The sequence below is a fragment of the Cupressus sempervirens genome, chromosome 10, assembly GCF_028749045.1.
Source record: "Cupressus sempervirens isolate cs-2001-9-10 chromosome 10, ASM2874904v1, whole genome shotgun sequence".
In the NCBI taxonomy this organism is placed as follows: Eukaryota; Viridiplantae; Streptophyta; class Pinopsida; order Cupressales; family Cupressaceae; genus Cupressus; species Cupressus sempervirens.
Window position 1 is genome coordinate 515,463,211 of NC_143127.1, and position 24,835 is coordinate 515,488,045.

Genomic DNA, 24,835 nt, shown 5'->3' on the forward strand with positions numbered 1-24,835 from the left:
TGAAGAACTCAACTGCATGTTTTCCCATATCCTCCTACTCCTTCCAGACCCTTCTTCCATCCTCTTGAAGGGAGGTAATGGTGTTTATTTTTTTGTGTTTTGAAGCTGACCTATGATTGGAAGAGGTATTACTATCACCTTCAAAAATCCAAGAAATACGAGATCTTTGCTTCTAGAAGACCTCTTCATTGTTAATAGTTTCCTTCCACCTCCCACTACAACATTCCTTCTCTTGGGTGGTAGCCTCTGTATTGTCCCTAGCTACCATAATTGTCTGTAATATCTTAAGTTCCTCTTTAACATCTCTTTTGATTTTAAACACATCCCCAAGAGACCTCTTTGCCCATTCCTTTACATTCCTCCTAACATTATCCAGTTGTTGGGTAAGCATGAACATTGCAGTCCTATCCACTTTGATGTTCCACTATTCTCCCACCTTATTCTAAAGCTTGGGTGAGATTGCCACATAATTTCATATCTAAAAGGTTTAGACCTACTCACTATACCATTCTCCCACCTTATTCTAAAGCTTGGGTGAGATTGCCACATAATTTCATATCTAAAAGGTTTAGGCCTACTCACCATACCATTCTCCCAATTGAACATAATCAGGGAATGGTCAGAGATGGTTCTTGAAAGATTAACAAGGGAGGAGGGGATGAGGTGTGGCTAGTCCCTTGAAACTAGGAGTCTATCCAATCTCACTTGGATAAAGTCCTTACCCTTCCTATTATTGGTCCAAGTGAAGGGTTTACCCTATAGTTCAACATCCATGAGATCATAGGAGTTCATAAAATCTAAGAGATCTTGCATGCTTTTTGAGAAGTCATTGTTCCCCCCCAATTTTTTCCAAAGGTATATGGGGGTGTTAAAGCCTCCCATGCACATAATATTTTCATACTTCATATTTCTCAATATTCCTCCCACCCTCCCCTAGGATTCACTTCTGTCGACCCTGGCATTGGGAGCATAAATGTTCACCAGGTTCCTCAGTATTTTTCCATTGCTGAACTCCATAATCATGAAGTTCTTTTCTTTATGGACCTCCCTGCCAGTCAAGACATTGGGATTCCACATAGTTGCTATACCCCTCAAGGCCCCTTCCACTTTTGAATAATAGAAGGCAACCCCAAGCCATAACATATCAGCCATCATAGTAAAATTTTGGTCAGTCATCTTAGTTTCCTCAATGAGAATACAATCTACCTGTTCAGCTAGAATACATTGCCTAAGAGCATACTATTTCAGGCAGTTATTCAACCCCTTAATATTCCAAGAAAGGAATTTCATTTCTTACCTTTCTTGATTGTCTCCAGTGTAAGCTATCTTCCACTAGCCACCTCCCTTGTTGCTTGCTTCATTGATGTTGTTTTTCTGTTAGGGCATCCTAGAGTATTTGTTACCCTCACATTAGCTTTCTTTCCACCCCTAGTCTTCTTTTTATGGAATTCCCAATCTCCCATAGTGCTTGTTTGAGGAGAGAAAGGGGTCAAGAGAGCCATCATACCCTTAGCCACCTCAATACTTCTCATAACTTTGGTAGCGAATTCCTTTGGAGTCAGTAATTTGGGCTACATTCCCCCAATGGGGACTATTAGCAATATTTCTAGTTTCTCCTTTATGGAAAATTCCTATAACCTCCTTTAGTAGTAAGGAGCTCTTGACAAGCGTTACCAACACCATGGTCTATTTCTGGGCTAAAATGATCGGGGACCCCATAGAAGTCCTCACCAAGCTCACTTGGCTCTCAATTACAATATTTCCTATAATTTCTTCTACCATTAGATCTCCCTAGGAAGTCCCAACCTCACCTTCTTCCAAGCTCTGGTTTGTAGTTTCCCCTCTCGCATCTAGGGATTTTAGGAGGTCATCAATCTCCCTCCTAAACGGATATTCTTCCATGTCAATCCTAATTTTTACTACACTACTTGGTGACACATCCAAATGGTTAGCTTCTACATCCTTATCTTTGTCGTCTCTTTCCTCTATGATTTGGCCTTCTGGGTTAGCCTCCTTTCTCTCAACTTCTACCCCCACAAAAGTAGTTGAAGATTCGCCTATCACTATGTTAGGCTTCACTATACTTGGCGAGCCCACCTTTTGCTTATCCTTCTATAATAGGTCATTGCAATCCGTCATCACATAACTGAAAAGACCACATTTTTGGTAGTAGAGGCCAACATTCTTGTACTTAATAGTTTGGACTTTTTCCCCCACTTAGTAGACAATGTGACTATGGTTAGAAGTGTCCCGTTAATGGTAACATTCACACATAATCTAGCAAAAACTAGTCTAGATTTTTTTAGGGTTACCTGGTCCACGACAACAAAATGACCAAAAGTATTTCCTATCCATCTCAAAATCTTTTCATCCTAGAATTTCAGTGGTAATTAATCCTGGCAGGCATACCCACACCACAACTAGGCTTTGGGGCTCTTGTCTAGCACCACAACTAGGGTGCCATATAGCTAGGGCTAAACAATGTTTGCCATAGTACCAGGTCTCAAAAATGATGGCTACTAGGTCCTCAGCTGCCGTGAAGTGAAAGCAAAAAATATCACTGGTCAATTGTAGGTCAAAAGGAAATGAGTCTATCTGCCACACAATGTTTAAGGGAGGCAGTGGCACTTTCTACAACACCATTCGGGAAGGATATTTTTGGTCTAGTAGCACCATGGGTAACCTTGGGATCCACCAACATGGGAATCCCCTCCATTCCCTTGACAAGTACATTTTTTCACCCCCCAATTAGGATGGGGGGAGGAACAATGTTCCCATCCTCCTTTCGAGCATAGTCAACTTTGAATTTTGAAAAAAAGGGCTCATGTATGTTGTCTATACTAGAAACATTACCCGACAAAGTAGGGGAATCTTCCCTCTGAAACACCAACACCATGTGTAGGTCCGGACACTCTGGAATCCCCTACAGGCCTGGCCCCTCTGGGGCCATGTCGGTTCAAAATTCAAACCGTCTATGGGCGAGAAGTTGCAAGGCGTGCAAAAAGAAGTTAGTCTTAATATTAATTTTAATCTAACTTCTTTAAATTAACTGTAACCCCAACTTAAATTTAAATCTATCTTTATAATTCTAAAATAAATAATATAATTATTTAAAACTATCTATATATTTATTAAAAAATATAAATTAATAATAACTATATAACTTTGGGGTTCACCCCATAATGCAATGTGAGTTGCAAGTCTATATTGAAACATGTCAAATGTTCAAATTTCTTTGCTTGAAAATATTTATATTGTCCATTGTTCTTTCTTAACTAACAAGTGCCACATAGTGCATGTACTTACCTAAATGTCTTGTAATAGAAATAGTTATTCAATATTATTATTATAATTAATCAATATAGTAGATGAGAGATTTAGAAATAAATGTATACAAAAAATATTCTTTTTGGTTATGTAGTATACAATACTTTACTATTATAACATGTATTTTAAAATAAAATAAAATAAGTTAGTGTTAGTTGATTTCATTTTTAGAAATGAGGACTATTTTGTTAATCTTATAGTAAAATATTAAACAAAATATAATATATAGCATGCTATTTAATCAACAAACAAATTAAGAATATATTGAAAGTTAATAAAAAATAAATTTGAAATAATAATGTTATATATGATTTTGAAATGAGAGAAAGTAAGTATTTAAATTATAGTAAAATATTAAACAAAATATAATATATAGCATGCTATTTAAACAAATTAAGAATATATTGAAAGTTAATAAAAAATAAATTTGAAATAGTAATGTTATATATGATTTTGAAATTAGCAAAAGTAAGTATTTCAAATCAACTAATAAAAATATAGATAAAAATAATTATCAATAAGTTTACAAATAATTTCACGAGAGTAATAAATTAGGTGAAAATATAGCCAACAAATCTGAAAATATAGCCAACAAATCAAGCACAAATATAGTCGAAAAGAAAGCAATATGTAGAGGAGACCTCCCCAAAAAGGGGTCTATAAGATAAAAATCAAATGAAACAATCTAGAATTTGTTTTAATAATAAATTATATTAGTAAATTAATACTAAACTTTATGAATATTTGATCAATAAAAAATAATTCATTCATAGATTATAAACTAATTGAATAAAAGTGCAAAGTAAATATAATAGTATTAGTACAACAAGTACCATAAATATATAATAAAAGTAGTGCTGATCTCTGCCTTCAAACCAGAAACGAAGGAATCATCTTAAGTTCTTAGATAGTATTAATAATTCTATAATTGAATTTTCTTAAATGTAATATTTATCTATTAAAAACAATTAAAAAGAAAAACTGTAAACGTTTGTGGGGTGTGCACTAATTTTAAATTCCTTGTTGACTGTCTCCACGATGCCTATCTTTGTTGCCCGTGGCTATACAGCCACGAAAATGCAGTTCATTTACATTGCTTTTTCTAACTTTTTAAAAAATTGACCGAGTCCTCTCCTTCGTATGAAAGTGCATTTTCGTGGCTGTATAGACGTTGCCTGAATATTCCAGTCCACATGCACGGCATCTTCCCCGCAATAAATACTTCATTCCATTCATGTTTACTTATGAGCAGCTGCAAGAAGCCTTTGATCTGTTGTTGGATCAATCTCTTGCAACAGTTAAAGCCAATTGCTATGTTGATTTTGGTTGGGTTAATTACTTTTCATTATATTTAAATTTAATTAGAAATCACGGCAGAGAATCCATGGTGGATTCTGTTGTGTGGGTGGCTTACAAATTGTGTTTGAATTGATATTAAAAAAGCAGGGGCAATGGAGGCCTGGATAAGTTCTGTGAGCTGCTCAGCTCCTCACTGGTCAGCGGGGGCGGATTTCCCCATTTCAGAGGATCTGGGATGGGCGGTGCTTGCTCCATGTCCTCAACGAACACTCTTCGCCATTATTGACATTGCTTTTATGTTATTGTTTTTCGTATTCTCTGTTCACAAACTGCTCTGTAGACTGCTCTCAATACAAAACTCTGTTCCCCCTAAAGCCAATCAGCGTCTCCAAACTGGCCTCAAATTCAAGGCTACCTTGGCAATCTTGGGAATTGAAAGTTTGGTGTGGGTTGGGCTATGCATATGGAGATTCAGAAGAGGCTTTGGAACGAAATGGGCTACCTATGAGGCAATCTATGCAATATTACAAGCACTTTCATGGATTATATTTGCAGCAATAGTTGGTCATGAAAAGAAATTCAGGGCTACCGTCCATCCGAAGTCTCTCCGTCTGTGGTGGATCATGCATTTCATTCTGAATGTGATGTTCCTGGTTTCTGCGTCATTCAGATTCATTTCTGGAGTCTACAGTGCAGATATAAGTATCTGCGAGGATGATCTTTTTGCATTGATAACGCTCCCTGCAAATGGGTTTCTTCTAGTAACAGCCATTACAAAGGCTACAGGCATCACTATTGATAGGGAGAGAGTGATAAACAATTTGAAGGAACCGTTTCTCGTAGAAGAAACAATTGGGGATGGTAGCAGTTCGGGTCGTGGGAATGAAAAGGACGATGCAACCCCTTATGCTACAGCAGGGCTTTTATCAAGAGCGACATGGGCATGGCTGAATCCAGTATTAAACAAAGGATACAGAAATGCTCTGAAATTAACGGATGTTCCTACACTAGCACCCTTCGACAGTGCAGAAAAAATGTATGAGCGGTTTAGATCAAACTGGCCGAATGATAAAGTCACTCACCCAGTTTGCCGGACGTTGCTTCGCTGTTTTTGGCCAAACCTTGCATTGACTGCATCCCTCGTCATTGCAAAGCTCTGCGTAATGTATATTGGTCCAATTTTAATACAAAAATTTGTCGATTTTACTTCTGGAATGCAAATATTTCCCTATGAGGGCTATGTGCTTGTATTGATCCTACTACTGGCAAAATCCATAGAGGTTCTATGTTCGCATCAGTATAACTTTCAGTGCCAAAAACTGGGAATGCTTATAAGGTCTACTCTAATTACTACTCTATACAGAAAGGGGTTGAGATTGTCAAGTGCTGCTAGACAAGCTCATGGTGTAGGACAGATTGTGAATTATATGGCTGTAGATGCTCAGCAGCTTTCAGATATGATGTTGCAACTTCATTACATTTGGATGATGCCTCTCCAGGTAGGTGTGGCTTTAGCGTTACTGTTTGGGGTTTTGGGCATTTCTATGTTGTCTGGTTTTTTCTGTATGATTGTCATAATGGGCATCATAGCATGGGGATCCAAAAGGAACAGAAGATTTCAGTTCCAATTGATGAAAATGCGTGACCTCCGAATGAAGGCAACTAATGAAATGCTAAATTATATGAGGGTGATCAAGCTTCAGGCGTGGGAAGAACACTTTCGGAACCGCGTAGAGTCTCTTCGGGATTCCGAGTTTGAATGGCTCTCCAAGTTTATGTATTCGGTCACTATGAACATCATCGTTCTATGGAGCACACCTTCTTTGGTATCAGCAGTCACTTTTGCTGCGTGTGTTCTGGTAGGAGTGAATCTTACACCAGGAACAGTTTTTACAGCGACATCTATTTTCAAAATCCTGCAGGAACCGATTAGGAATTTCCCTCAGGCTCTGATATCTCTATCACAAGCCATGGTATCCTTGGAAAGGCTAGATAGATACATGACCTGCAAGGAGCTTGATCCAGAGGCAGTTGAAAGACTGCCACCTGGTGAAAAGCTTGCTGTTGTTGTTGAAAATGGTAGTTTTTGTTGGGATGAAGAGGAATCTAAGCCTACTCTCCAGAATATAAATATAAAGATAGAGCATGGATCTTTGGTGGCTATTGTTGGTACTGTTGGATGTGGGAAATCCTCTTTATTGTCATCTGTTCTTGGGGAGATGCCAAAAATCTCTGGGAAGGTATGATAATCACAATACTTTGTGCTTTTTCCTCTTCAGTACTTATGATAATCATTTCCAAAGCTCGAGTTACTACAGGCACAAATACTGAGGATCTAGCTAGTTAAACTAGAGAATGTATACCTGGCTATGATGTGGTACACACCTGGATGACATCAAGAAGTTGTTAATGGTGTCTCAACACCTAATTAGTGCTGAAAATAGGCTGAAAGTAATCTTATCACGGGTTGATTTTCACTCTTTAGTTTGTTCTCTCTGCTTGCTTGTAATTACAGGTAAAGGTAAGCGGTAGCACAGGGTATGTGCCGCAGACATCGTGGATACAAAATGGGACAATAGAAGAAAACATTTTATTTGGACTGCCCATGGACATTTCCAAGTATGAGAATGTGATTAGGGTGTGTGCATTGGAAAAGGATTTAGAAATGATGGAATTTGGAGACCAGACTGAAATTGGGGAGAGAGGGATTAATCTTAGTGGTGGGCAGAAACAACGGATTCAGCTGGCAAGAGCTGTCTATCAGGACACAGACATTTATCTTCTCGATGATGTTTTCAGTGCCGTGGATGCTCACACTGGCTCTGAAATTTACAAGGTACAAGGATTCTATTTTCATTGATCTCTGCCTATTCATACTGCACATTGATTTGTTATATTGAAATATTTATCGTAAGAGAACTTTGCTTTTCGCATCTCTTGTATTTCAGGGCAATTTGAGAATGCTGATATCCGTATAATAGAGCTTTAACTTTCCTTATTATTCATCATGCAGGAATGTGTCAGGGGTGCTCTCGGTCAAAAGACAATTTTACTGGTTACTCACCAAGTAGATTTCTTGCATGCAGCAGACCTTATTTTGGTAAATGTGAACAATATCTCGTGATTTATTCAAGCATTATATATATATATATATATATATATATATATATATATATATATATATATATATATATATATATATATATAAGGGTTCCTCTGATTTTCCAGTGACATTATAATTGTAGTTTGATATGCAGATGAAAATTAGTTATTACAAAAAATCCTTCTCCAATTTAGCAAAAATGACAATGAAGATTTCCCGAAAGCAAAAGCACTATCTATCATATTAGAATGACTGACAGTCCAATGCTAATAGAGCACAAAATCAAAGATCATAAACACAATGACATGACTTGTTCTTTAGAAATACATTAATAATTGTCAACATTGGATACTAACAGGTAATGAGAGATGGCATGATAGTGCAATCAGGAAAGTATAACGAGCTTATGGGGCTAGGGACAGATTTTGAAGGACTAGTTGCAGCACACGAGGATGCTATGGGATCAGTTGAAGCAGGAAATGCATCTAGTGTTCATGCTAATGAAAGAGAGCCAGAAATGATCCCAGAAGAAAATGAAAGAGAGCCAGAAATGATCCCAGAAGAACAAGTGGATCATAACAAAAATAAACCTGATAATGCTGCTCAACCACAACCTTATGAATCAGCACCGAAGGCCAGTAAGGGAACATCAAAGATTGTAGAAGATGAACAAAGAGAGACAGGGCATGTGAGTTGGAAAGTTTATTGGTTGTACGTTACCAAAGCATATGGCTGGCCTATTATTTTGATGCTGTTTACAGTTCAAGTAGTATGGCAAGCTATTCAAGTAGGAAGCGACTATTGGTTGGCATTTGAAACATCGGATACAAACAGGGAATCTTATAATCCAAAACTCTTCCTAGAAGTATTTGCCATTCTTTCAGCTGGAATATGGATTTGTATACTCTTACGCTCCTTCTTGGTTACAACATTTGGACTCAAGACCTCTCAGATATTTTACAAACAAATGCTCTACAGCATCTTCCGTGCTCCTATGTCATTTTTTGATACGACTCCATCAGGCAGAGTTCTGAGCAGGGTAAGCTTTTTTCATTCCTTGATGTTTTGACTGAAGTATTATTTAACAATGAAAATCTGAAAGAAGTTTTCTGTTTGGTTATGTCGTTACAGTCATCTACAGACCAAACGTCACTGGACATTTTCCTTCCATTCTTTATGGGAGGATGTGTTTCAACATATTTCACAGGCATTACCATCATCGCTGTTACATGTCAAGTTGCCTGGCCAACTATTTTTGTGATTGCGCCACTAGCTTGGGTGAATATCTGGTATCAGGTGAGAGCCTTCCTTTGGGTTTAAATTTTAACCTCCATTGATGGTGGCTTTTATTTCATAAGCAGATTACACTTATAGTTGCACCATAGATTTGCTATCTAGCATCCATAGAACCTCTACAAACCAAGTGTAGCATGCTAGAATGAAAACAGTAAGATGCCAATGCTCAAACTTCAGGATTTTCTTCCTGGAAATGATTATCAATTTTAAATAAATGTTTTGGCCGATTTCCACTACGGATAAGAGTATCTAATATAATTTTTTTTTACCCTAATACGTGACATTCAAAAAAAAGAAGATATTTGATGATCTCTCTAAATACCCTAAAGTAGTACTTTAAAGATTAATAAATACATGCCCAGATTTGTCCAATTAACAGAGCATACACATCTTTAACATGTTTCTAAAACTTTACACTGCAGAAAATAAAATCAGACTGCAGCATTTATAGAAGTTGCTTAATTTTAAAGACCCTATGCTAAAAGACTATTCATCAGTCTAAACATCTGTTACATAGAGACACACCGGTCTTGTAGAGATACACACCTGTCTGCTTATTTTGCCTAATTTAAAGGATCTTTTGATCCCTAACTTACGTTTAGCTCAAATCTACTTAAAGTCTCTAATTTCAACTTAAAACAATGTTGTAACATTGATTAAATATATAAGATCATGAGAATTCCTTTTTACAACATACTTTGTATCAAACTGACATTAATATAAGCTTCCAGCTATGGGAAAATAAGTTTGCGATTTTGAATAATGAAAAGGCTTTGAATAAACTATTACAGCAAAAAGGAGCTTTCGCAAGTATTTTTTTATTAAGTCTCTTTCTTAATATAATATAAAACCAAGAATATAAGTTGGTAGGCTAGAAAATTCTTTTGGAGAAGTTTTGCAGTGACATCATTTATTGTGTGCCATCTCCGCTAAGTTTACTGATGTTGACAACAATGGAGAATGACATCAGTAGATTAAAAACATTTTTCTGTTTTTAGACCTCATCACCATTGTTAGTGGAACTGCAACAAAGGCATCCTGCAGATGTTCATCTCCAGGAAGAATTTGAGGAAATAACACCAAGTGCTGGTCTTCATAAACTCTCTATGTATGGTAGATTGAAGTGTGTGTGGAGTGCAACCACACCAAAGGAAGCTTGGGATGCAATCACCACAATCTTTGAGCAAGAGAATGATGTGAGAGCATACATGCTCTGAAATCAATTGTACAATTTAAGAATGGATGGATCAATGATTAAGCGTCTCTTGAAGCTCAAGGGTATTTTAAATTATCTCATTAATGTAGAGTAGACATTGTTGGTAAATTTCTCATCTCCTCTATATAGTTTCCCAAAATCATTAGAGAATTTCAAGACCAATGACGAAAATGTCTGATATGGAGTTATATTTATTAAATTGGTAATTAGTTTGTACTACTTGGATTTCTTTTATGAAATTAATGTTCTTTTTCTTTAGTGAGAACTTTATGAAAGATCCCAAATTGGTCTCAAGGCAAATAACTGTCTTGTTTGAAGAACTTAGCTTTGACCAGTGTTTAAACCCTTGTCCGGATAAGTGCCAAATTCTGATTTTTTGTTGTTTTTCTCTAATATTCACCTTTTGTCTGATCTTTTGGAAATACAAATAATGCAGAGAAAGCAATAAACAAATTCCAGCTAGAACAATAAGCAAAATGCTAAGAGTTTAATAGTACTTTAATTCTGAAACAATACATACCTGTACATGCAAAGAATCTGATTTTTCTTTAATTCAACAATGGATCCTTGCATTAGTTTGATGCCTTCAACAGTCTGAATTAATGCCAACTTTAGGAAGATTAACAGCCGTAAACATGATGATACAACTTGCTGTCTATAACCTCTTCTCAGCAGTTCTCAACAATGGCATCAGCTACAAGATGAATGATGCCTCCAAGAACACTCACGTGAGCTTCTACAGAGGCATGTGCAAGCGGAAATGAGTTGGCCGCCCAGCTGAAACCCTCTTTACCAAACTAAATTTGCAGGCAATGATGAAATCGATCTCTACCTTTGTCAATCTGAGTACCCAATCAAACAATATGCAACAACCAATCCTTGCTGAGGGTTACGTCCTAGCAATTCCAGTCCTGGGGTTTGCATCCCAGACCTCTAATTCACTCCACCAGAGCAATGGCAAATTTCAAAAGTGTAATGTTCAAAAGATACTCAGAAAATAGGATTGCCTCTCCTTATATCCCCTCTCCAAAGCAATTCAAACCCTAGAAGGGAATTTCCCTCTTTGCACTTTAATTAAAATAATATTTCCCATATAAATGGCGTCCAAACTTAGGAAAAATGTTACTTTATTGAATTGTCATAACTCAATGCATCAAATAACCTCCCAGTAGAGAAAATAAGTTATAATAATTCAAGATCTTTCCAACGAGCTATCACACATAGGTATAAAAGCCCAAATTATTAAATTATTCCCTTATTACTCCAAAATGACTATAAATATAGCCTTATTATAATTTATTTAATAATCAACTTAGGAAATACTAAAATATTTCTTTTTATTCCCCCAAAAGCCCAAATCAACCAGATAATCATAAAACCGACCATGCCACTGGTCTGTAATTGACACCGATTTGTAACTAACATCGAACAAGATGGGTCAATTGGCAGTCCTGTCCCCAAAATCTATAAATGCTCCTAAAAACTAGGGAACTCACCTAGTCGTCCTGAAACTGAAACCATGGATTGGTCCCAAGGAGCCACATATCTGGAAGCTGCTGCATCCTCCTAAATTTTAGGGAAACCTCCTAAAATCAAGGAACTTCTCCAAACTGGCCCAAAACTGCTTGAAATGCCATGCCCGGCCACTGAATATCTTGTGTGAGTCTCTGTCCAACACTGCTAGCCTATGAGACTCCCATGATAGGCTAACTCTCATGACCCTGATAGTCCAACTAAGGAGGGGACATGACACTTTATGAGAATGCTTGTTTATCATTTGACATATAATTAATTTTTTCTAGCAGATATTCTTTTATCTTCTTTTAGCATGCGACTCCCTTCCAAATCCATTCTGTCTAAAGATATGCCGACTCATTTTTAAGATATAGGAACCTAAGATGCAACTTATTGATGGGTTCTATTGAACCATGGTTTTTAATGTTTCAAAATTGAGGGTTGGTCTTAGTTTGACTAGGCTAACACAAAGATCTTCCACAAAAATACTCTTGGGAAATGTATGATTAGATTAAACTACTGATCAAGTTCCTTCTGAAGATTGTATTCCTCATTTTCTTCTTGTTGACAGAGACTACAGTATAAAGTCAATGTAGAATCTTATGGCACTGTCACCCTTGTCTCATTCTTAATGTAAAAATGTGAAATGCTTAACTAATGAAACATTAAAGAGATCAGATTTCCACAATCCATTGCATAATATATATTTGTTTCTGGATTTGATTGTGTAGAGATTTTTTACCATCAACGTTTCGAATCACACTACGTGATCCATCATCAGGATGAAAATAGAGCAAGAGATGTAAAACAAAATGAGTTGCAGAAGTTGACTGACCCAAAAGATAAAGGAACCAAGAGGAAAAAGGTTGCACGCTAACCAAGGAGGAAAGAAGGTTGGCCAAGGAACCAACAAGGGCACACTCCACACACAACAAGAAAGAAAGAGCAAAGAAACAAAAAATCAAAAAACAAGAGATCAATCACATGTAGTCAAAGTAATGACACAACTAACCAATACTTAGAACAAACGAAATATGCCCGGACAAACAAATATAAAAAGAAAACCTATGGAAAACAATAAATAAGAGCAAAAGAAGCAAGTGAGTAAAATTACCAAGAAATAAAATCAAATAAGGAGACTAAGTAAGAAAGAGGGTGTGAAAGAGAGAGGTAAAAAAATGGGCAACCACCACTAAGAAACACAAAAATAGTAATGAATAAGAACAAGAAAAAATCACAATAAGAAACCAATAAAAAAGAAAAGAAAGTCAGAAGATACATATCACTAAATAAGGACAACAATCAATATATATGTATAAATGGTTATATAGTTATATGTCTAGTTAAATAAGACACGTGCACACATCATATAACAAGTGTGTGTGTGTGCATGTATTTTATTCAACACGATTGTTAATAGATAAACAATTAAAAGAAACTAGAACTAAACAACCAAAAAAAATTAAAAAGATAGTTGATTAATACATATAAATAAAAATACAAACAAACACTATATATATATATAATCAACCACAAGTATACATAGTATAACTACTATGTGCACGCATTTATTATTTAGCCAAATAGTGAATAGATAAAAGAGAAAGAAAAACCAAACTAAACAACCAAAAACTCCAAAATAATGTACAAACCAAAGTGAGTATATATATATATAGTAATACATAAAAATATAAGTAAAACCATAAATCTATATAACCTGTTGAATAAAACCTATGCACACGAGATAAGGTGTGTGTACGCATTTTTATTTAACTGGTTATATATAAGAAAGTCACAAATAAATAAAATAGAGAAAGATAGAACCAATATGTGACAAAAATCTAAAGGTAGAGAGAGAGAGAGAGAGAAGTCTAATGTTAGAGAGAGAGAGAGAGCGAGAGAGAGAGAGAGAATGCATCAAATGCCAAAAGTTATATATATATATATCAAGGAAGTAATATATAAGCATGGAATAGAAACCTACAAGACATATTGAATATATGTGTTTTATTTAACATGATATATATATATATATATATATCTTAATGCAAAAATAGATAAAAAATAAAAATAAAAATAAAGATAAAGTAAAGAAATATGCAAAGTTAGAAAACCCTAAGAAGAAAACAAGGAGGAGAGAAAACAAAGCAACAAGAAATTAAAAACTCAAGACAAAGAAGAAGCATGAGGGCAGCAAGCAAACTGAAAAAACAAATAAGGGGAAATAAAGGGAAAGAGGGAAACCACCGATGGAGAGGGGAAGCGACCAAGCAAGAAGGAGAGGGAGAGGGGGGGGGGGAAGCGGAATTACCCCTCATGACAATGGTCATTGCACCTCGAGGTTAACAATGGTTGCCACGAGGGATTGAGGGTCCAACCATCTTCACGATTAAGGTTGATGGGGTGGTTATAGATCTCAACGGCTTCCTTAAGCTTCCGTTTGAAATAGTTGTCCTCATTGGCAAGGATCTGAGTGTTTTCCAAGCGGATGTGGTGTTTGGTAGAGAAAGAATGCTCAGCTAGGGCAGATTTGCAAACCCTATCATGACGAATGTCTGCAATGTGCTCTTTTATCCGAGTATGGAAAGAACGACCGGTTTCACCAATATAAGGAGTCCCACAGGAGCAAGCAACTTTGTAGACCCCTGAGTTAGAATGTGCATCTCTTAAGTCTTTAAGAGGTGGGACAAGGTACCTGATCTTGGATGGGGGTTTGAAAGCTACTCTCAACCCTTTTTTGGTCAAGATCTTGGCAATTTTTTGTGAAATACCTTCGACAAAGGGGAGAGAGGCAAACAAACCAAGAGGAGTGGTGGAAGGTTTGGGATCACAATGGGAAAGGTGGAGGGACTTTGCTTGGTTGAGAGCTCTGGAAATTTGTCTGGCAGAGTAACCATTGAGCCTAAAAACGTGACGCAAGTGGTTTAGTTCAAGGCTTAAATGATCATCATCACAAATTGTATATCTGCTCTTCCTCCCACCACCCCCCGAGCCAAAAAGTTGGCATTCTTAAGACCCTTGCCCTGAGAGCCTATAGAATCTGTGATGATGATCATTTAAGCCTTGAACTAAACCACTTGCGTCACGTTTTTAGGCTCAATGGTTACTCTGCCAGACAAATTTCCAGAGCTCTCAACCAAGCAAAGTCCCTCCACCTTTCCCATTGTGATCCCAAACCTTCCACCACTCCTCTTGGTTTGTTTGCCTCTCTCCCCTTTGTCGAAGGTATTTCACAAAAAATTGCCAAGATCTTGACCAAAAAAGGGTTGAGAGTAGCTTTCAAACCCCCATCCAAGATCAGGAACCTTGTCCCACCTCTTAAAGACTTAAGAGATGCATATTCTAACTCAGGGGTCTACAAAGTTGCTTGCTCCTGTGGGACTCCTTATATTGGCGAAACCGGTCGTTCTTTCCATACTCGGATAAAAGAGCACATTGCAGACATTCGTCATGATAGGGTTTGCAAATCTGCCCTAGCTGAGCATTCTTTCTCTACCAAACACCACATCCGCTTGGAAAACACTTAGATCCTTGCCAATGAGGACAACTATTTCAAACGGAAGCTTAAGGAAGCCGTTGAGATCTATAACCACCCCATCAACCTTAATCGTGAAGATGGTTGGACCCTCAATCCCTTGTGGCAACCATTGTTAACCTCGAGGTGCAATGACCATTGTCATGAGGGGTAATTCCGCTTCCCCCGCCCCCCCCTCCCCTCCCCCCCCCCTCCCTCTCCCTCTCCTTCTTGCTTGGTCGCTTCCCCTCTCCATCGGTGGTTTCCCTCTTTCCCTTTATTTCCCCTTATTTGTTTTTTCAGTTTGCTTGCTGCCCTCATGCTTCTTCTTTGTCTTGAGTTTTTAATTTCTTGTTGCTTTGTTTTCTCTCCTCCTTGTTTTCTTCTTAGGGTTTTCTAACTTTGCATATTTCTTTACTTTATCTTTATTTTTATTTTTATTTTTTATCTATTTTTGCATTAAGATATATATATATATATATATATATATATATATCATGTTAAATAAAACACATATATTCAATATGTCTTGTAGGTTTCTATTCCATGCTTATATATTACTTCCTTGATATATATATATATATAACTTTTGGCATTTGATGCATTCTCTCTCTCTCTCTAACATTAGACCTCTCTCTCTCTCTCTCTCTCTCTCTCTCTCTCTCGCTCTCTACCTTTAGATTTTTGTCACATATTGGTTCTATCTTTCTCTATTTTATTTATTTGTGACTTTCTTATATATAACCAGTTAAATAAAAATACGTACACACACCTTATCTCGTGTGCATAGGTTTTATTCAATAGGTTATATAGATTTATGGTTTTACTTATATTTTTATGTATTCCTATATATATATATATACTCACTTTGGTTTGTACATTATTTTGGAGTTTTTGGTTGTTTAGTTTGGTTTTTCTTTCTCTTTTATCTATTCACTATTTGGCTAAATAATAAATGCGTGCACATAGTAGTTATACTATGTATACTTGTGGTTGATTATATATATATATATATATATATATATAGTGTTTGTTTGTATTTTTATTTATATGTATTAATCAACTATCTTTTTAATTTTTTTTGGTTGTTTAGTTCTAGTTTCTTTTAATTGTTTATCTATTAACAATCGTGTTGAATAAAATACATGCACACACACACTTGTTATATGATGTGTGCACGTGTCTTATTTAACTAGACATATAACTATATAACCATTTATACATATATATTGATTGTTGTCCTTATTTAGTGATATGTATCTTCTGACTTTCTTTTCTTTTTTATTGGTTTCTTATTGTGATTTTTTCTTGTTCTTATTCATTACTATTTTTGTGTTTCTTAGTGGTGGTTGCCCATTTTTTTACCTCTCTCTTTCACACCCTCTTTCTTACTTAGTCTCCTTATTTGATTTTATTTCTTGGTAATTTTACTCACTTGCTTCTTTTGCTCTTATTTATTGTTTTCCATAGGTTTTCTTTTTATATTTGTTTGTCCGGGCATATTTCGTTTGTTCTAAGTATTGGTTAGTTGTGTCATTACTTTGACTACATGTGATTGATCTCTTGTTTTTTGATTTTTTGTTTCTTTGCTCTTTCTTTCTTGTTGTGTGTGGAGTGTGCCCTTGTTGGTTCCTTGGCCAACCTTCTTTCCTCCTTGGTTAGCGTGCAACCTTTTTCCTCTTGGTTCCTTTATCTTTTGGGTCAGTCAACTTCTGCAACTCATTTTGTTTTACATCTCTTGCTCTATTTTCATCCTGATGATGGATCACGTAGTGTGATTCGAAACGTTATCTCTTGCTCTATTTTCATCCTGATGATGGATCACGTAGTGTGATTCGAAACGTTGATGGTAAAAAATCTCTACACAATCAAATCCAGAAACAAATATATATAATGAAACATTGTTAGTGCTTGAGGAGTTCAGTTCTTCAATCTCTAGGCATCTATATATATCCTTGAGGAATCCTTTAGTCTTCTTCCTTCCCATGAGAAATGAAGGAGGCCATTTGATGTAGGAGCATGTCTGGGATAGTGCAATGTCGCATGAACTAACATTATTAGGTTCTTTTAGGCACATGAATGTGGAATTAAGTGAGTCCTCTTTAGTGAAAGACTGTGTCGAGCACAAACAGAGGACTTTGAGGATGCCATGATAAGGAAGGCATGGGTAGACTTAGCAATGGCACACTGTAAAGGTAGCTAGGGGTGAAAGTTGTTTCACGAAAATTTTACTGTTGCTGCAGAGTATTTTCATAGCAGCTTTTTTCTGCTGTAGAATCTTTTGCTTATTACAACAGCCTGCAGAAGCTGTTTTGTAGCAACAACATAGTTGTTTGGCAACAGTCACAACTACCACTTTCAGCATCACAGTAGTTTCAACAGTAAGAAATGGACGAAGGTGTCATTATGTGAAATCAAACATCAACCCATCTGCAACTGAACAAGTGACTGAACATTGAAAAACCAACTTAAATTAATGGCTTTCAAGAGAGAGGAGGGAGGGAAATGCTTATCAGTTGAGAGGACTCTTGGAGAGATATGAGGCTCTTTAGATTGGTATAGCTCCTTTGGAAAAGGAAAGTGGCTGTACAAAGTCTGCCTCAACATGTTGTGCAGCCAATTGTAGCAAGTTTTATGGCTGCTTATAGCATGATCTGTAGCTGTGTGTAGTTTATTCTACAACAAAAAATCCAGCATGTAGTGTTTGTTATATTATAACAATGTTTGTCTGTAGGATGCTTAACATTGTTGTGATAAGCATTAAAAACTGAATTTGTTGGATGTATTCTGTGTTGATTGGATCTGTGAGAGAGACTAGAACATGGATTCAAGGATGAGACATCATTAGTTTGACCATGTTTTGTCTGCTTCCCCAATTGTTGTGACATTTATAGAAGTTATCAGGGTTTCATGGATAAAACATACCAAACTAGATAGTGTCATACTTGTTTTTTGTTATTTTCTTTACGTTGTAAAACCCTTTTGAATCTTTGTTAACATTCAGAACTCAGTGGCATAGATTAGACTTAAATAGCTTGGAAAAAAAATCAAAACTATGCAGTGATATATTCTAGCATATTTGCTAAATATGTTCACTCAACTTGACACAAATGAGCACTTCATCTTTCCATGTCTTATTTATTATAAGATTCTAGATGGTTATCATTGGTTTTGGGTTCATCTGGCTTACTCCCTCTAGTGTGATGATTTACACTTTACCTTTGGATAGGGCCAATCTGTTAAAGGTGATTATTGTTCATAAAAATGCATGACACTTAATACCTGCCCTGCTGCCTATTTTTATACTGCTAATAACATGGCAGTTTGAAGCCTTGATCAGATGGTAGTGTTGTTCTAGATCTGTGAAATTTAGTGTATATTCTAGATCCACTAAACAAAACGGATGGTTGCCTAAGTCTTCTTGACAGAGTAGATGAAATAAAGATCACAATTTGATGCAAGACAAAACACTATGCCTATAAACTTCAAACTCAAACACAAAACAAAAAAACACAAGCAGAGACTCTCTACCACAATAATACTGTTCACCAAATCTGCACTTAAAGTTGACATTAGTAACCTCACAATGGCTTCTCTCTCCACATAACATTTTATAAATTCCATTACAAATTCACTCGGCCTCTCTCTCACACTCCACACTCAACTCAGACATACTATGTTTTCATTTTAGATTTAATCTTTCTTTTGAAATTAAACCGCCATGATTATCTACCTTTGGCATCTCTCTTGCATGTACCACAGTCCTATTTTCTTCCTCTCTGCAAGCTTTCTATTTCCTATTTGCAGCATTTCCTTATTTTTCTGCAGCTCCAGCTTATTGGTTGCTATTCTCCTAAGAAGACCCACACTTCCCTTCTGTTGGTGTGTATTCTGCCATCTTTAATTGCTCTGTCCCCCTTTCTCGAGATACCTCTCCCTATTCTATGAACCCTTGTTGCAAATAAATTTCCCCTGTTGATTTGCAGCCCACACAACTCTATTTTGGGTCAGAACCTCTATCTTGGGTCAGCAATTGAAGAGGAACTAAGCGAAAGTGAAAAATGCAGTTGAAAAATAAACAAGACAAGTGCATGAATATTTATCGTGGTTCACCACAAATGCAGCTATGTGCACACTGAAGAGCAGGGGAATTCATCATTAATGAATGAGTGTCTCTGAGTATACATGAAATCTGTAAAACGATGCAGAAATAAGCTATACAAAGTATTTTATAGAAGTGCAAAACAATCTTCATATGGAAGGCCTCTGTTTCCCTCCAACGGTTGTGCTTTACAATATATTAAATCTCCCACTTGAAGTTCAACCGAAAAACTGCTCAGAAGAAGTTCCCCCACTCAGCCCTTTATTTCATGTCTTAAAACAGACCAAGAGAAGTCGTACAGAACTCGGACTTCTTTGTGGGAACAACCTTGGTTAAGACATCAACCGGATTGATTTTCATGACAATTTCTACAACTTGCAACTTGCCCTCTTCAACCACATGGCGAACAAAATGAAATTGAATATCAATGTGCTTGTAGCGATGCAGAGATGAATGATTGTGAGCCATGATAATAGCGCTGCGAGTATCACAAAACAGGACACAACTATTTTGTTGACATCTCTAGTCACTTAACAATTGCTGTAACCAAATCATTTGCCTGGCTCCTTCAGAAAGAGCCATGTATTCAGCTTCTGCGGTGGAAAGTGCATTTGAATGTTGTGCAGCTGCAGCAAAAATAAAGGCATAATGAGTAGTAGATCTGCGCTTGTCTAAATCTCCGGCTAAATCTGAATCAGTAAAACCTTGTAATTGAACATTGTTCTCCCCAAAACATAAAACATGATCTGAAGTATCTTTAAGACACCTTAATATCCACTTGACCACCTCCCAATGTGACTTGTTGGGATTGCTCATGAACTTGCTCATATCTCCCACTGCATAAGCAATGTCTAGACAGGTATAGACCATGGCATATTGTTAGCGAATAGTTTTTCCCTCCCGGTTATTTATGTTTACGTTAATAGGAAAAACAGTTTTCACCACAAATGAGTGCTGAAAATTCACAAAGACTCTCTATGTTTAAAGGCACAACTCCCTTCTACAATGATTCATCCATATAGCTCTTATTGTAAATGAATTATAACATTTGCTCTTTTAACCTGAAAGAACTTAAGGAAAGCAAAACATTCTCTCGTAAACACAAAAGAATGTTATAGATTATACATTTGATATTTGATACATGCCACACGACACATGTTTAAAGATTTCAGATTTATGATCAAGCTCACTAAACTGAATAAAAGAAGAATCACAACTCCAACATAGTCAATGAAGCAGCACCAATGCAATAATGAATTTCACACAAAAATACCATCAAGCAAGATAACCACATGATCATCAAAGAGATGCCCAAAAAATAACCATACAAATTAATTCTATTATCACCAACTTACTGTCTTTAAACAAAAAGGAAACAACTACCGACTTAATCAAAATAGCAAACTATCTAAGTCCAAAGAGCTGACCCCCCAGGTCAATTAAAACAAAGTATATATAGCCACACAGGGCTTTCCAAATCAGTTTTAAAACTAACTCCCTAAGGAATTACCAACTGTTTAAACATAACCCAATTTTAAAGTGTAAATTAAAAGAAAACAAGAAACTAAGGCACGTGGCCTCACGATCATCTTTTAAACTCTAGCTGTGTCATAGACGTCATCATGCGGATCTTGGGAGTTGGAGCAACCACCACTAGCTTCTTTCTAGGTTGTATGCGCTGCAAGGAGATTGATCAGTTCCCGTTGTTGCGGGACACCAACTTGCTCCAGTCGAAGTTTCCACATCTTCATGATCTTGCAGATATGATCGAGCTTTTTATCCTATACCTCTAAATGATCTGTGCAGATGATCATCGTGGAATCCACCCTGGTTATGTGGGTTAAGTCTTTAACATAGACCTCGCTCGTTTCTTTCAGCAACTCCACCTTAGAGAAGAAAGTCGTCTCCACTTCCTTCAAGGTTTTCTCATTTTGCTCCTTGTTATCCATTATCTTAACATCAAAGCATTTGACGTTAGCCGTTAGGATCTCCTTCAAACACCGCACTTCCTTCAACAGCTTAGAGCATTCCTCCAATCCTTGTTCAATCACTATATTTCTCTATTCTAAATTAGCTTTGACAATGAAAAGAAAATCATTGTCAAATTTTACCTCTGAATTCTTAGCCGAGAACTTGTCTGTTCCATATCGTTGAACCTCTAAAATGTTAATGATGTATTCATCCCGCTTGATCTTCTCAGATTCCCAAGAATTTATTTATGATTGTAGAGCACTCACCAACTTGTTAGCTCTCGCATTAGTGTTAGTAAAGTGGGAGAAATAACTAAGTGCCTGGGTATGAACTGCATTCAACCATTCACCATAGGCTTGAGAAATAGAGCGATCTCTCTTAACTTGTTCAATAAAACTTTTATTAAGGGGAGAAGTGACATCAATGATAGAAATAGCAGTCAATAGAGCCTTTGTATTTGGATTTTGAATCTCATGAATATATTTAGACATCTTTCGCAAGGATTGTTTCAGTTCTTGTTTATCCCTCTGATCCTTTTGTTAGTTTGGAAGTACTGTACATACTTCATAAATTCTTTGGGGTTCGAGGCATCACCCCAATTTTTTTTTCGGTACTATTCACCAATTTGCCACTAAAGTTTGGGCTAATATTTGCCAATTTATGGCCAATATGTTGTAGCCCTAAAGCGGAAAAAATACTTGTATAAAAGGGCTTAGGGTTAGGTGTTTTCATAGTGAATGATGCAAAAATTGGTTCTTGCGGCAGTATTGAGTTGAAAGGGATTTCGGTACTATTCGCCGATTTGCCACTAAAGTTTGGGCTAATATTTGCCAATTTATGGCCAATATGTTGTAGCCCTAAAGCGGAAAAAATACTTGTATAAAAGGGCTTAGGGTTAGGTGTTTTCATAGTGAATGATGCAAAAATTGGTTCTTGCGGCACTATTGAGTTGTAAGGGATTACGGATTGTAATTAGGTTGTAATCACCGGATCGTAATAATATCAGACTTGTTGTTTGGTAGACGTAGCCCAGGGATTGGGTGAACCACATTAAATCTTGGTGTCTTGTGTTCTTTTCTGTGTGATCTATTATTTTCTGATATTGGTTATATTTGCATTTAATTGTTATTTATGTCCGTGGTTTAATCCTAACACCTTCCATATGCGGTGAGAAATCCTTGAATTTCCAATAGTCCATAATTTTATATCTGTAGATCTGGAAGCAAGACCAAGGATTGTTTTCTTTGTCATATAATCTTGGGGAAGAACATCATCTATACTCTTGTCAGTCATTGGCTTCATCACTTCGGCTATCCATTACCCTGTATTCTCATCAACATTTAGTACGGTCTCAATCTTTTCTTTCTTAGTTTTGGGAGTCTTTCCGAGACATTTTCTTACCATATCACCTATTGGAAGAGTTGTTGGAACTATACTCCTTTTCTTTCTCACAAACAAGTCGAACCAATTAGGGATGGATGGATTTTCTTTAGGAGGGGTTTGCAGAACAGGGGATGAAATGAGCGCCATTGAACTTGGAGTAGTGGCTCCCTCCATTACTTGTTGATTCCCTTGCTCCATTTTAAGATCAATTATAACTGACTTGTCACAAGTTTCCTTCGAAATGCTTGGTTGTTCCTACTCCTTTTTTGATACGAGAGCGAGTCCACTTGACGGAAGGAGGGAGTTGAACTGAACTTTGAACAAGGCATTCGGGTTCAACTCTTGACATTGGTTTACTTGCAGTGGGAGAGGGAACAACTTCATTGGTACTAGGAACTACCATGGGCGAACTAGGGCTAGTAGGGACTTCTTGACCACTATAAGTCATTGATTTTGACTATTCTTTTGTTTAAGAGCCATTGTTCTATTCTGGTTAGGACAAGCAAGGTTCTAGCATGCAAGTCATCTTCTTCTGGTATGGTCTAGTCAAGTGCTGGCAATGGGTAAGCCTTCACTTGTTCAATATAAGTTGGGTCAACAATTTCTTCATTTTCCTCTTCAACCACTCTAGAGGTATCTAGTGAAAGATCAAAATCTTTGATCTGGGCTAGTGACAATCTAGACCACAATCTTCTTCTAACCTCAAAATCATCTTGACAGTTAGCCCAAAAGTCTTCTAGATGAGGGACATGAAGAGTAGATGAACCTAGCTCAAAATATCTTAGGGCAAGTTCTTGGCTATCAAAATTAGGTCTGGCAAAATAGGTCGATAGGCTCATGGATTTAATTTCAACCTTAAGCTTCAGGGCATCGTGGATTGTCTTGCACTTGTAATGTCCAAGTTTAACAGGGAATGCATAGCCAGAGCCTTTTCGAGTTTTACAACTCTTTTCTACCTCAGCCAATTGTCTACATATTTCAATCAATACAAAATAATCCAAGTAGTGGTGAGGCAGTCTTAGGGGTTTTCCTTCATATCCTCTGACTCTTAGGTAGGTGAACTTTTGGAACTGAGTAAAGAAACTGCCATAAATGTTAATCAGTTGAGTGGCTTCCTTTGTTATTCTTATGTTCTCTTTTCCTTGAAGCTCGAACACTAGTTTAGGAAATAAGGTATCTTGAACTATTTTGAAACCTTCTGGGTTCTTGGTCTTTTGCAAAAGGGGATAGTATTCATAAATCGACATGCTTTGATTCCAGTCTAGGTGTAGTAAACCCCTCCATTCCCTGCCACAAGCCAACATATAAAACAAATAGGAAGACATATAAAAGCCAAAAGTTCCAAAAACTTGAGAAAGTTCTTCTTGAAGCCTAGTTGCTATATTATCTGCCCAGTCAATAAGTCTATCTTCTCCCAAAAATGTTTGAATGAAAAAGTACATCAAATTCTCTCACTGAAAGGTGTGGGGGTTCCTTTTCACTCTATTCGGCAGTGTAATGACATCTTTAATCTCATGAATCATATGCTCTTTGGTTAATGTATGTGGAAGGCGGGAACCTCCTCTCGTAGATTTGGAAAGCCAACCTTTAGCAATTGTAATATTAAACTCGATGACATCTGTAGAGAACTTTGTGTAGGAAGAGCTGATAGTCCAATCTTCATAGACCTCATGCAGAGGAATCCTCAACGCACCCATTACAACAATTCGATTGACATATACCAAGACCTCACCATTAAAGGCATAGATACACTTTTTAGCTGCGTCATACCTATGTCTGCATGCTGGGACTTATTTTGGGCAAGTAAAGGCTTCAAGGAAGGCAAATGCTTGTAACAGCCCACTCTTTGAAACCTTTTGGGATATAGACCGGGGCTTTGGGTTTGAAAATTTGGCTAATAACTTACCCATGTCTTCCTTTGCAAGGAAGGTGTCTTCAATATCAAGCAAGACACTACTTACGACGGATTCCTTAACCTTTTCAGGTAACTTAGGACAAAACACAGCCATTGCAGGAAGGGATAACTAGAACAGAGCAAGAACAAAAGAATTCACAGCCCTTTAAATAATGCAGGAAAAGAAATAATACTTGACAAGAAAAAGCGGGAAA

At 36.8% G+C, this 24,835-nt stretch overlaps 1 protein-coding gene across 1 annotated transcript in view; it reads left to right on the forward strand.

The window, feature by feature from the left end:
- The first annotated feature begins 4,571 nt into the window (after positions 1-4,571).
- The window catches only part of LOC149534918 (ABC transporter C family member 4-like), a 28,257-nt gene continuing 7,993 nt past the window's right edge, over positions 4,572-24,835 (forward strand). Inside the window, exons 1-5 of the mRNA XM_089807015.1 lie at positions 4,572-6,866; positions 7,142-7,462; positions 7,640-7,726; positions 8,088-8,768; positions 8,861-9,025. Of these exons, the coding sequence (XP_089663141.1) occupies positions 4,779-6,866; positions 7,142-7,462; positions 7,640-7,726; positions 8,088-8,768; positions 8,861-9,025 (3,342 nt within the window). The 5' untranslated portion in view covers positions 4,572-4,778. The remainder of the gene's footprint in view (positions 6,867-7,141; positions 7,463-7,639; positions 7,727-8,087; positions 8,769-8,860; positions 9,026-24,835) is intronic.